At 56.5% G+C, this 12,095-nt stretch overlaps 3 protein-coding genes and 1 non-coding gene across 4 annotated transcripts; 3 read left to right on the top strand and 1 right to left on the bottom strand.

Annotated features, from left to right (window-relative positions):
• The first annotated feature begins 2,214 nt into the window (after positions 1 to 2,214).
• SLS55_008202 lies at positions 2,215 to 2,364 on the top strand. The gene is made up of 2 exons: positions 2,215 to 2,251; positions 2,321 to 2,364. It is a non-coding gene; the product is annotated as a tRNA-Ser (tRNA).
• An 810-nt stretch (positions 2,365 to 3,174) lies between these two features.
• Positions 3,175 to 5,715, bottom strand: KEX2 (pheromone processing endoprotease; the record flags this gene model as incomplete). The annotated part of the gene is made up of 1 exon (XM_066779615.1): positions 3,175 to 5,715. The coding sequence occupies one exon, from the start codon at positions 5,713 to 5,715 to the stop codon at positions 3,175 to 3,177; it is 2,541 nt and encodes an 846-aa protein (XP_066630419.1).
• Positions 5,716 to 7,445: 1,730 nt separating this feature from the next.
• Positions 7,446 to 9,442, top strand: SLS55_008200 (uncharacterized protein; the record flags this gene model as incomplete). Its single annotated transcript, XM_066779614.1, is given in 2 exon segments — positions 7,446 to 7,449; positions 7,461 to 9,442. The coding sequence occupies 2 exon segments, from the start codon at positions 7,446 to 7,448 to the stop codon at positions 9,440 to 9,442; spliced, it is 1,986 nt and encodes a 661-aa protein (XP_066630418.1).
• A 273-nt stretch (positions 9,443 to 9,715) lies between these two features.
• SLS55_008199 (uncharacterized protein) lies at positions 9,716 to 11,778 on the top strand (the record flags this gene model as incomplete). Its single annotated transcript, XM_066779613.1, has 2 exons — positions 9,716 to 9,722; positions 9,764 to 11,778. The coding sequence occupies 2 exons, from the start codon at positions 9,716 to 9,718 to the stop codon at positions 11,776 to 11,778; spliced, it is 2,022 nt and encodes a 673-aa protein (XP_066630417.1).
• Between the last annotated feature and the right edge of the window lie 317 nt (positions 11,779 to 12,095).

Raw genomic sequence — 12,095 nt, 5'->3', positions numbered from 1 at the left:
ACCCTTTTTTGTCATCAGCAGTCTTCATTTTCGCCCGGCATCTTCCTTGAGCTTACTTACCATGTACACCAAGTTCCTATACGCAATCTTCCACCCGCCGTTTTCATGCTTGCCCCACGTATCTTGATACTGCCCATGAGCATACAGCACCTGACTACCATTCACAATCGACGTGACATCCCGAGCGGCACCCAGGTAGTGCGTAGCAGTGTAGTACGTAACCGAAACCGCCACATCCTGAGCACAAACATCAACAATCTGCGTCCCGAGACTGTGTTGCGTCCCACCGGGAAATTGTGCGAGGCTGGCAGACAGCGTGGATTGGATGGCTGAAAGGCCCTTCAGCACTCCCAGAGGCGCGGAGTAGTTGGCGACCGCATCCGCGGCAAAGACGGCGTCGAGTGCGGCCCAATCTTTCCCGTCGACGGCGAGCGCGTAGATGGCGAGGGTCCGCTTGATTGTTTCCGTGGCAGAGACGTCAATGACGGCTCGGGGCAGGAAATGGGAGGGAACTTGTTGGAGTGGTATGGGATTGGGCGAGATCTGGGGGCATGTGGGCGGGTATTCCGGCCATGGTGGGGAGGCAATTGTTGTACTGAGACCGCTGAGCAGCACCAACGGGGAGGTGAGGAAGTTTTTTGTGGCCACCATTTCCGAATGACTCGAACGAGGACGCGTGAAAAACTTCTGCATGATGGCTTCAGCCGAATATAACTGCTTGAAACTGGCCAGAAAGGGTGATGTCATCGTGCAAGGTTCTTTTGGCCCCCGCCGCTACCAATAGATGCGCGACAGGGAACAGGGTCACTCTGATCCAGAGCGTAGCGCTTCAGATGGAACATTGTACCACAGCAATCACAGCCGTTTTGAAGTCCTCGTGGAACGCAGTGCTGGTATAAAGAGGATAGCGCTTGGAGAACATCCAGGTCGGCGATCCATCTAACTTTGTCATGGACAGAGACGACCGCTTCAAGAAAGAAAAGCTCCGCATCCCTGGAACTGTACACACCGATGTTGACAGGCATCTTGAATTCCGTGATGACAGATGTAGAGATGTGTCCGTGAAGGAGTCCAGCAAGTTTCCATTGAACCTCGCGTGGTTAATCACATCCAATTGGCAGTGCCTGCGTCTCTGATAAGAGGTTGCGGTGGTGGTACTAGCATTGCGATGCCTGCTTTTCCAATGTTGCCCTGATACGGCGCACGGTGGACACAGGTTCTTGAATGCTCTTGTAAGGGTCTTGGACGAGAGAGGTGGCAACAAAGAGCGAGTCGCCCGAAGAAATTGCCATGACTGGCTTGAGGTTCTCGGGGTGAAGACTGATTTCTCCCGTCTCCATACTGATCAGCAAGGAAAACATCTCTTCTTTTGTTCGTTCGTTAGAGTACAAGCCAACTTGGGTTCCAGGGTTCCGATCTAATTGAGGTAAAGAATATTGTGCTCATCGGCTCGACTCTACACGAGGTCGCTGTGCCCAGCACGATCCTGTAAGGGCTGGGTGAAACAGTCCAGCCCGGAAATTCAGATTGTGTTGCTGCAACGGCCGCAAGAGAACGCATTGCATCAATGTGCTCGCCATCAAACTGTCCAAGTAGTTGGCTGACGTTTGGGTGCCTCGTCGGTTGGGATAGGGTCGATTCTCGATGGCTTGCATTGGACGAGGCATGGCGGATGATGCAAGTGGTCACGGTGGTGGTGCGACGTATTGGTTCAGCCCTTGCTCCTATATTCAGGAAGAAATCGTGAGAAAGGAAGCAGCCACCACGTCACTGCTAAACATGTACCCTTGCAATTCCCCCTACTCTTGGACTCACGGAGCAAGCTTAAGTCCACCCCGCCAGAATTCCGCTCCCCTGTTCACACGTTAGATATCTATTGCTGCACGCGTGATGCCTTCGATGGGTGGAACTTCTACCCGGGCCGGAAATATTGTCACGCTACAGTACTCACCATCAAATGTCAACCACATTGTCAGATGTTGTCCGTCAAAGGAACGCACTCACAAGAACATTCCAGAATGTCCGTCAGAATTCAAGTGGAGGCAAAGCGGAGACAGCAGACGCCGATTATCCGTTCGCCACATCGGAAGAGATCCCCATCTTGACGTCGTATCTCGATCTCATTCCACATTGAGCTGCATTTGAATGGATATAATGCATACAAAGCAGCGGCCATTACATAATTCAGCAAGACTCCTCTTGACCTTGACTCAAGGCATTTTGGCGGAGTGGTTAACGCGCTGGCCTGCTATTGGTGTCCCGCAGTCCTCAAGGCTTCACCCCCCTGAGTTCCTAAAGACAATCAAGCCCTTAGCTGTATAGCCAGTTCCTTCGGGAGCGTGAGTTCGAATCTCACAGATGTCGCGTACGAGTCTAAAGCAATTTTTTTTGTTCTGTGCCTTGAATTTGGAGTGGTTGGGTCGTGCTGGTGGGACAAGAGGGAAAATGGAGACGTGTTATATGTCGGGCCGAGTTCGGGGCGTGGGACATGATTGGCTGGTCTTCCTTTTTTTGCTTCATCATATATTTAAGGGATAAAGACAGGCAACGACGTTGGGAGAGACTAGAGTAGCTCGTGGTTAGCCGTGCATGTGAAAGAGCCCTGGTGCTGTTGTTCGTTTCATCGTCGCATCTGTAGAGCTAGTCCGGCAAGGCTGCCCGCTGCGTCGTGATGTCCGACGTGTCGGGCAACGGCTTCTCTTGCGAAACGACGCTGCCGCTTCAGAGCAGGAACTACGGCAAGTAAGTGATGCATCAGCTGCCAATTGTCCAGTCCATCACATCTCAAACACGGTTGTCAAACCCAGACACCAGGGTTCCATTCCTATTTCCATGGTACAGGCAAAGTTAACTTCGGAGCCACACCATCCCAAATCCGTCTAAATATGCAAAACAAATATGTATCTGCCATCGCGACTTTTTCGCAGAAAACTTAAAGGAGAAGAAGAAAGAAGACAATCTGCGCCATCCCGTAATGCTATGAAGGCGGAAGAGCGGAAAATTGCATACAGTCGAATGTTCAGAACAATCCACATCAAAGCGTCCAAAACCCACACATACATCATGAACCACAAGATAATAAATAAATCGAACCTGACTCTATACACCCTTTAGCTCTCCAAAACCCATAAGCAATCATGCAGAAAATGCCTTACATCAGCCCAGACTCATTTGTTACCGTCCATCATTCGAGCTGCCTCCACTCCCACCACCAGACGTGAGCCCTGTCTTCTCATCATACACCTCCTCCTCGTCTTCGGGATGATCTCTATACCCATCCTCGCTGTCGCTAAACAACTCATCATCACTCTCTCCCGCAAACGCATCGTAAAGCTCGCCCGCACGCCTCTTGCCCTTGCGGCCACCCGCACCGCCGTTGAGCGCGTCGGCGGCACCATCGTCCTCGGCGCCGTCGACGAGCTCGAACTCGTATTCGCTGCGCGGGTTGCTCCGGAGCCGCTTGCGGCGCGCCCACCAGAGATACGCGCTGAGGCTGCAGCAGAAGACGGCGATGAGCCCGAGGGAGCCGTAGATCCAGACCTGGGTGCGCTTGCTGACGCCGAAGCTGGGGAAGGGCGAGGGCAGGAAGTTGTCGCCGGGCGTGGCCGTGCCGTTGTTTCCATCGGCCGGTGCCGTGACCGTGGGAGCGCCCGTTGCGACGGGCTTGGATGGCGTGACTTCGGCGTCGGTACCGGTGGGCTTGGGCTTGGTCGGGCGGTCAGGGAGGTCGCTTGGCGTGGACGTGGGGGCAGCCGTCGAGGGGACTGTGATCTCGGTGGTGTGCGGATCGGCGATGATGATGTCGTGGTCATCGTCGTCCGTCTCCTCGGGCATAGGCAGAAGGTTTTGCGTGTTGGCGTCGATGCACTCGCCCCAAAGGCGGAGCTTCCAGTCCGTGAAGGTGCCGCTGTGGTCGTTCACGTTGGTATCCTTGACGATGACGGTCCAGTTACCGATGCCATTCTCGCCCCAGTGGGCAACCGACATGAAGGTCCAGTCATCATAGCCTCCCATGTAGCTATCATGACGGCGGGCAGTCGAGAGATGGCTGACAATGCCGCTTGGGCTACGGAGTTCGACGCTGAGGTCTCCGCGCCTCGTGTGGTCAACATTCATAGTGACGGTGATGTGCTCGAGCCTCTCCAGGTTCGCCTTCTTCAGCATCTTCTCAGTGACCTCGAAAGTGCTGGCCAGTCCCTTCTCGCCTTGAGGGATTGCGTGCTTCACATGCATCCACGGAGAGAAGTACCATGCCTGTGGCTTGACCAGCTCCCACGTCTTGGCTGCCTGGACGAGAGCATACGCATCGACCTTGCCGAAGCCGAATTGGTGGCTGTATTGCTTGCCGTAGGGGGTTTCCTGCCAATCGCTTTGCGACTCGAATTTAACAGCCGTGTTGACAGTAATCCATTGGATATCGCGCCACGTCAACGCGGGCCGAGCCTCAAGTGCAAGCGCATATATACCAGCAACAAGGGGGCCGGCAGCCGAAGTTCCTCCGTGGGTCGTGCTGCATTTGTCGGCTCCTACGTCGGTGGTGTGGATGGAATCGCTCATGCCGCTGCTGTACGTCACGACAAGCTGCGCAGAGCATTTCTCCGAGTAATAGGGATGGCCATTCAGCTTATCGATAGCGCCAACGGTCACGCTGTAAATGCTGTTTGTGTAGCCGTCGAAGTTGCAGTTGTCATCACTGGCAGCGCCGTTTCCGGCAGCGAAGACGTAGATGGAGCCTTTTCCGTTGCGGCCTTTCTGAACACCCTTGACCATCGCTCTTCGGATCAGGATCCCCGGCGCGTCCATAGACTTTCCATCATCGGGGGGTCCCCAGGAGCACGAGTAGATATCGTTATCCTGGTAAGCGTAGTTCATAGCGAGTGCTTCGTCAGCGTCGGTAATGCCTCCGGAGAGAATGCGCACTCCAGAGATTCTCGAGTTCCAGGCAACGCCAACACCGCACACGTCATTCTTAGCAGCTGCAACTTCGCCGGCGCATCTGGTGCCATGCCTGTCGTCTGAAAGTCTTGGCTTAGGATCCTTGACGTGGTCGTTGTAGTCGTATGAGCCGTCGCGGAAGTAGTTGTCCTTGAGATCCCCACTATCCATGTCAAGGCCATCGTCAACAATGCACACTGTTGATCCCTTTCCAGTGATATCCTCCTGCCAAAGCCCAGAGACATTGAGGTCGTTTCCGACCTCCAAAGTATTGAATAAGTGCCACTGGTCCGTGAAGATTGGGTCTTTGATTCCTAGAGTGTCAATGACCGACTTCCGGGCAGCGATAGCAACCGGATCCTCTGGGCTAGCCTCCTCTTCACGCTGGGCCAGCCGTGCGTTAGCCATGGCATCCCATGAAACCGGCCCCCTCTTCACCAGGCGTTTCCTCGCAACCTGTTTCTGGTGGAAGCGGACGCCGTCCAAGGGCGTGGACTCGTACGGAGTGTCTCTCTTCCGTCTGCGGCGCTTCAATTCTTTGACCGCATCGGCAACGATGTCGTCTTGGTGCTTGGTAGCGCGGAACAGATGGTGGTCGTCCAGCTCACCAAGCGGACCGTCATATTCGAGCCCGAGTAGCGCAGCTACTTCGGACGGAGAAGAGGAGCCGTCTAATTGTAACGCGTAAAAGTCGTGGGTATCGTAGCTGCGCGGACGGAGGTCCTGGGCGGCGAGCGCGGAGGCGGCCGCCAGCAGCGAGCAGAAAAGGGAACGGCGCATGGCGAGTGGGAGCAGCGCAGATTACGGATAAGCGTACGGAAGATTATTGTATACAGCGTACAAAGGCGATTCTGGGGTTGCAGGAGTCGTCAGCTAGGGCGTGGCGCTGCACAGGCTCGATTGGTGTCGGCGTACAAACAAGGTGTCCTAACAGGGCGGGCGAAGACGAATCGTCGGCTGGTCGCCGGGGGTCGGATGGAGCCTTGGCTGGCTGTGGGAGAGAGCGAGGTCGCGCACTCAGGGCATGTGTCGGCGGGGGTGTTGAAGGGATTCCAAAAGACAGGTGGTTGTGGAGGCCTGGAGCGGCGGCGCATTACGACGCCAGGGAGAAGGTCAGACTCGCGGGAGATCAAAGCCGCTTGCGCCCAGCCGGTCTGACCTTACCGCCTTAGGCAGTCAAGCGCTCCAGGCGACCCAGGGCAACAGCTGCGCCGCACGGACCACCGAGGGCGCCCAGCTTGCGGGATCCGCGTGGCTAGCACAGCTGGGACCTGCCCGCTGCGCATCTCGCTCTTTCCCGTGCGGGTGCGCCTGGGGTGGTGGGAGTGGTGGTGTGCAGCCGTCAGTCAGCAGCACTAATAAGCGCAGTGGCTGGGAGCAGCCACATCATTGTGCGTTTCCCTGCTCAACATCTTCTGCGCTGGCGCTGCCTTCTCTCATTCATATTGTCCACTCGCGCTGCGCTCTTGTGCGCCTGCTGCCTCAGACCCGTTGCCGCCCAACCCGCCCATTGGCCTTGTGTCTACAGCTGTCGCGCTCCGTGGACGCCACCCATTGACTCCCCAGCTCCGCACGCGACGAGCCCATGTCTTCCCGATAGCACGCCCAGCTCATCCTTCTTCCCTGCGTCCGCGCCTCTTGGTCCTGAAGCTGTCGCCCACTTGCCCGCGCGGCTGTGAGCTCACGCGTTGGCGGTTGCGCGTTTGTGCGTCAACCTGGTCGCAAACTGGCCGCGACAGTCGACTGATATGTGCTACAGAAAATGGACCCTCGGCCCAGGCGCAACAGCGGTTCCTATCCGCGCGGCCAACCTCCGCCCTCTCAAGTGCCACCCGCAGGTTACGATCCTCAGCAGGCTTCTTCTTATCGCCGCTATCCGAAGCAGCCCCAGCCCGGGTACGCTCTTGCCAACCACCCTCCAGAGCCGTATCCCGAAGAGATCGACTACGCAAGAGACTACCCCGTCCAGCCGCAGAATGGGTCCAACTCGCAGCGTCGTAGGAGGAGCCACTCAAATCAGCCAGTAAGAAATGGCCAACCAATGCCCGCTCAAGACGCGCCTCGTGGCCCTCCTGTGGCGTACAAAGACCAGTACACTGGAAGTTACGCCGCTCCCGCCCGGTCAAGAAGCCATAAACGCTATGAGCCTAAGCCTGCTGCCGTGCGAAGAAACGTCCAACAAGCACCACCTGGCGTGCAACCGCAACAGCCACCCGTTTCGAGGGAATACGATCCGTCTCCCACGACCCCGGCCGCATCTACTCCAGTATCACCCACTACGGACTTCTCGGAACGGAGAAGTTCGTCTGGCACTGCGGGTGTACAACGGGGAAGAACGGGGTCGGTAGCCCACCGTTCTCCGCTGCAGAAGCTGGAGGGAGCTCTGGACGATATAAGCAAGGAAGAGCGTCGAGCTAGAGTGCTAGAAGCCGAGGCCGCGGCTCAGGAAAAGAAGGCCAGCAGGCGTGGTTCCGTGCAGAATGCCCCTGCAGCAGTTGCTCAACCTCGCCATGCGTCTGGGCCAGCGCAGGCTGTTCCGGGTCCTCAGAGGACGGCCAGTGGGAAGCGCAACTTCTCCTTACCAACCAGCGGCCCTGTAGATCCCCGTCAGCCTGAAAAGCCCAAGGTCGAATTCAGTGAACCATGGCAAGAAGCACCGCGGCAAGAGCAGGGCTCACAGCGCAGAGCTCGTGTCCCTCAGTATGAAGGGCCAATTGACCCTCAAATGAAGCGGAGCTCTCAGGTAGATCCGGATGCTGCCCGCTCGACCAGCTATCGTGACCGCACTGCAAGGGCAGAGGCAACACATTCGCGTCAAAACTCTTACTCCCAGGGCAATGGCGCTCCCATGTCTGCAGGAGCTATAGGAGCATCTGCAGGAGCTGGTATCGGTGTCGGTGTCGCAGCAGCTGGCGATCGTGGGTATCGGGGCCAAGATCAAACGACTGTCGGCCGGAGCAATAGCAGGAAACTTCAGAAGCGTGCTCAGCCCGAGGCGTATCAGCAGACGGGCAACCAAGATGCAGCTGCTGTGTCAGACTCGCACAGGCACCTTCAAAGTGATCGGACCGGACATGCGCAGGGATCTCGAGCTGCGGCGCGCTCTCAGGCTCAGGATCTCTTACCGGCAGAGGCAGTGCGCAATCCCGGTCCAGGACCAAAGTACCAGGTACCCCCACAGACTGCGAATGCGCAACGTGCGCACGACCAGATTGCATTCGGGAGAGAGGATGCTCACATGCCGCCTGCACCGCAGCAGGGCCACAGCCATCATTTTTCAGATGTGTTTCACCGCCATCATCATGAGGAACGCCACTATACCTCATCTCAGCCACTGGAGGAGTGGAGGACCGCTGAAGTTGCAAGCTTGGCAGCGGATGATCTGAACATTGACGGTGCAGAGACAGAAGGCGACTCGAAGATGCCATGGTGGGAGAAGCGCAACTCTCAGCACCGTAGAAGCAGCGGACCCGGTATGGCACAAGCCGATGGTGCATACGAGGAACCACCCGGTCAAACCCACTTCACTCCTCCACTGTACATCAAGTGCGGCCCGTTACTGCGGTACTGCGGAATGACACGCGAGACACGCATGGGTCGCAGCGATAAATGGACATGGAGGGGAAGCGTCATGATCGTGACCATCGACCAACATTCGTCGTATGATAGACGCCCAACTTTGAGGCTCTTTCTCCAGCCAAAGGATCTCCTACCGCCCCCACCGGCACAGCTTGACGAATCGACCGGTCAGAAACTCGCATCGGAATACGTGGATCCCCTCGCCGGCGAAATAAAGATGTCTCGTACAGGCAAGACTCTATACGTCAAACCTGTGGAGGACCTGCAGGAAGAAGCCGACCTTTCCAGGCGAGAGGACGATAGCGGGTTATATGAGGAATCCAAGAGCGCAAGTAACCACACATCCCGCATCAAGAAAAAGGACGGAGAGAAATGTGGCAAGTACCGAGAGGTCAAAGGTGTCCGGTTGTATGCTGAACGGGGCGTTACGTTTTGGCGCTTCAATGTGGAGGTGGAACTCGGCCAGGACCAAGCGCGCGTGGCCTACCGGATTAACAAGGGACCAGCCATTGGTTTCTGGGTTCCTGCCAGAGGGGAGACCATGAACATCATGTTCCACAGCTGCAATGGGTTCAGCTTGAGCGTGAATCCACATGAATTTTGCGGCCCCGATCCTCTCTGGCGAGACGTCCTGAACAACCATCAAACCCGCCCTTTCCATGTCATGATTGGCGGTGGAGATCAAATCTACAACGACGCTGCTACGAGGCAGACCAACTACTTCCGGGAGTGGCTGGGCACAAAGAACGCAGTGCACAAGCATTCAGCTGAGTTCAGCGATGAAATGCAGGATGAACTCGAGGAATTCTACCTCAACCGATATGCAATGTGGTTCTCTCAAGGCTTCTTCGGAATGGCAAACTCTCAGATTCCAATGATCAATATGTGGGATGATCATGACATTATTGATGTAAGCAATAGAGGCTGACACTCGGTTCATATCGCTAATACTCTGTAGGGCTTTGGCTCGTATCCTCACCACTTCATGAGGAATGCCGTATTCTGCGGCCTGGGTGCTGTGGCCTTCAAATATTACATGCTCTTCCAGCACCAGAGCTTGCCCGATGAGACCGAAATCGACGAACCTTCCTGGCTCCTGGGGGCAGCACCTGGCCCCTACATCGACCAACTCAGCCGTAGTGTGTTCATGTTTCTTGGGAAAAAAGTAGCCTTTGTCGGATTGGATTGCCGAACAGAGAGAATGGTGAGTGCTGTCCGACCAGACCGTAAAACTTCCTACTGACGAAAGTTCAGAGAGACGAGATCCTCAGTGCGGATACGTACTACCGTATCTTCGACCGATGTCGCAAGGAAATCATCGAGGGCGACACAAAGCACTTGATAGTCCTGCTTGGAGTGCCGATTGCCTATCCCAGACTGAACTTTCTAGAGAACGTCCTCACATCGCGTGTCATGGATCCTGTCAAAGCCCTTGGTAGGACCGGGATGCTTGGTGGCTTCGTCAACAAGTTTGACGGAGGCGTTGAAATCCTGGATGACCTCGACGACCATTGGACAGCCAAGCACCACAAGGCAGAGCGCAACTGGTTCATCCAAGAGTTGCAGGAGCTTGCAGCTGACAAATCCGTCCGCATTACCATTCTCGGCGGAGATGTCCATCTGGCTGCGGTCGGGCAGTTCTACAGCAACAAGAAGCTAGGCATTCCAAAGGACCGTGACCACCGGTATATGCCGAACGTCGTTTCCTCAGCCATTGTCAATACGCCTCCGCCGGAGCTCATGGGCGACATCCTCAACAAGCGCAACAAGGTTCACCATCTCGATGCAGACACAGACGAGGACATGATTCCCATGTTCACGCACGATGTGGACGGCAAGCCACGCAACAACCACCATCTGCTACCTCGTCGCAATTGGTGCTCCATCCGCGAGTATCAGCCTGGTACCACGCCTCCGCCCACACCCCCGACAAGGACCCCGTCTCCCGGCATGCAGCCCCCTAAACTGACGCGCTCACTGTCTCTTACTCGGAGCGACTTCAAGCCTGGCAATCTCGTCAGGCGACTCTCAAAGCGTGAGAAGGGTCCGCCTGTATCCTTCTTCAACCGCGATTCTCACGGCGGACGCCGCGGGTCCAGCTCTGATAGCGTTGGGCAACGGCGTCAGAGCTCCGACTCTCAGACCCCAAGTGGATATCATACCCCGCAACGTGCTGTGACCATGGGCGCAGGGAACCAGTCTACTGAGTCTTACAGTCAGCGCCACGCACCCATTGCTGATCCTCCCCGCCCCAATACCTTCCACCGCCGCCCAACTGGCCTTAGCATCAAAGCCGCTCGTAAGGGCGGGGCTTTCGCTGATGATGATCCAGAGAATCCAGATCTGGGCGCCATCAACCTCGAAAACGGCCTCGACGTTGTCCTCAACCTCGAGGTCAGCCAAAAAGACCCCGCGGGCATCACTACGCCTTACCGCCTCCTCGTCCCCGCCCTCTACTACGACGGCCCACCTGACGAGAACGTTCTCGGCGAGAAAAAACCGAGCGGTGGTGTACTGAAAAACTTCTTCCGCCGGAAGAAGAAGAAGGACTTTGAGGAAGACGAATACTACGATAGCCGCAGCCCATCGCCGACGGCAAGCGAAGAAGCCGCCATCGAAGAGCTTAGCCAGGTTGGAGGCTACCGTGATGGCGCCGGCGGCGGTCCCCCTCCTTCTCGAGACCGTCGCCCCAGCCGCGGCGGCAATGACTACGGCGGTGACAGCGCCCAACAATACCACCCGCGGGGTAGCGGCAGCCAGTACGCGCCCGCGCCCGTGGCGACGCAACCGCAAGCGGACTACCCGGTGCAACCACGCACCATTGCGCCCGTCGTGTACGACAGCCCGCCTCGTACCAACTCGATGCGCCGTCAGATGCCACCCCAACCACCACCACCGGTTGTCCAGTACGGCAACGAGCCCGTCCCGAGCAGCAGGCGGCCGCTACCCCAACCACACGGGGGACCGCCGCCGCCGCCGCCTCCGGTCGACACGGCAATGGGAGATCGCCGATACGCGCCACGCGAGTTGCCCCAGACGCCGCCTAGTGCCATTCCGAGAGAGATGAGCGGAGCTCGTGATGGTGGCGGCGGCATGAGACGTGAGAGCGGGAGGAGGGATAGTAGAGCGTATTATGACGACGATGATGATGAGTTGAGCGATGAAGACTCTTTGGGGAGCTTTAGGAGTTATGGTGAGAAGAGGCCGGGCGGCAAGGACGCGGCGGGTGGGAAGAAGAAGAAGAAGTGGATGGTTTGGAGGTGAGGGGGCTGGCGGTGATGGCGATGGGGTTTTCGTTCCTGTCTGTTTTTCTTTATTGCTTTGCTTCTTTTTCTTTTCCGTTAGTTGGATTCCCCCCTTTTACCCGTCTCCTTCTGAGTCCTTTTCTTATTCTTTATTAATTTCTCTGGTGTGACGAGTGTATTGCCTGTCTGCGCGACTCTTGTCATTTTTTAATCTCCTGCATGAAGGACTCACGATTGATGACCGTCACGATGGTTGGTTAGTGGAAAATGGGCGGCACATGGCTTGCTGGGTCAGGTGATAATGATGGATTGCAGGGCTTGGATGGTTCCTAATTG

The sequence above is a fragment of the Diplodia seriata genome (genome assembly GCF_021436955.1).
Source record: "Diplodia seriata strain FDS-637 chromosome Unknown scaffold_8, whole genome shotgun sequence".
In the NCBI taxonomy this organism is placed as follows: Eukaryota; Fungi; Ascomycota; class Dothideomycetes; order Botryosphaeriales; family Botryosphaeriaceae; genus Diplodia; species Diplodia seriata.
This window is presented reverse-complemented; position numbering and strand designations above follow the sequence as displayed.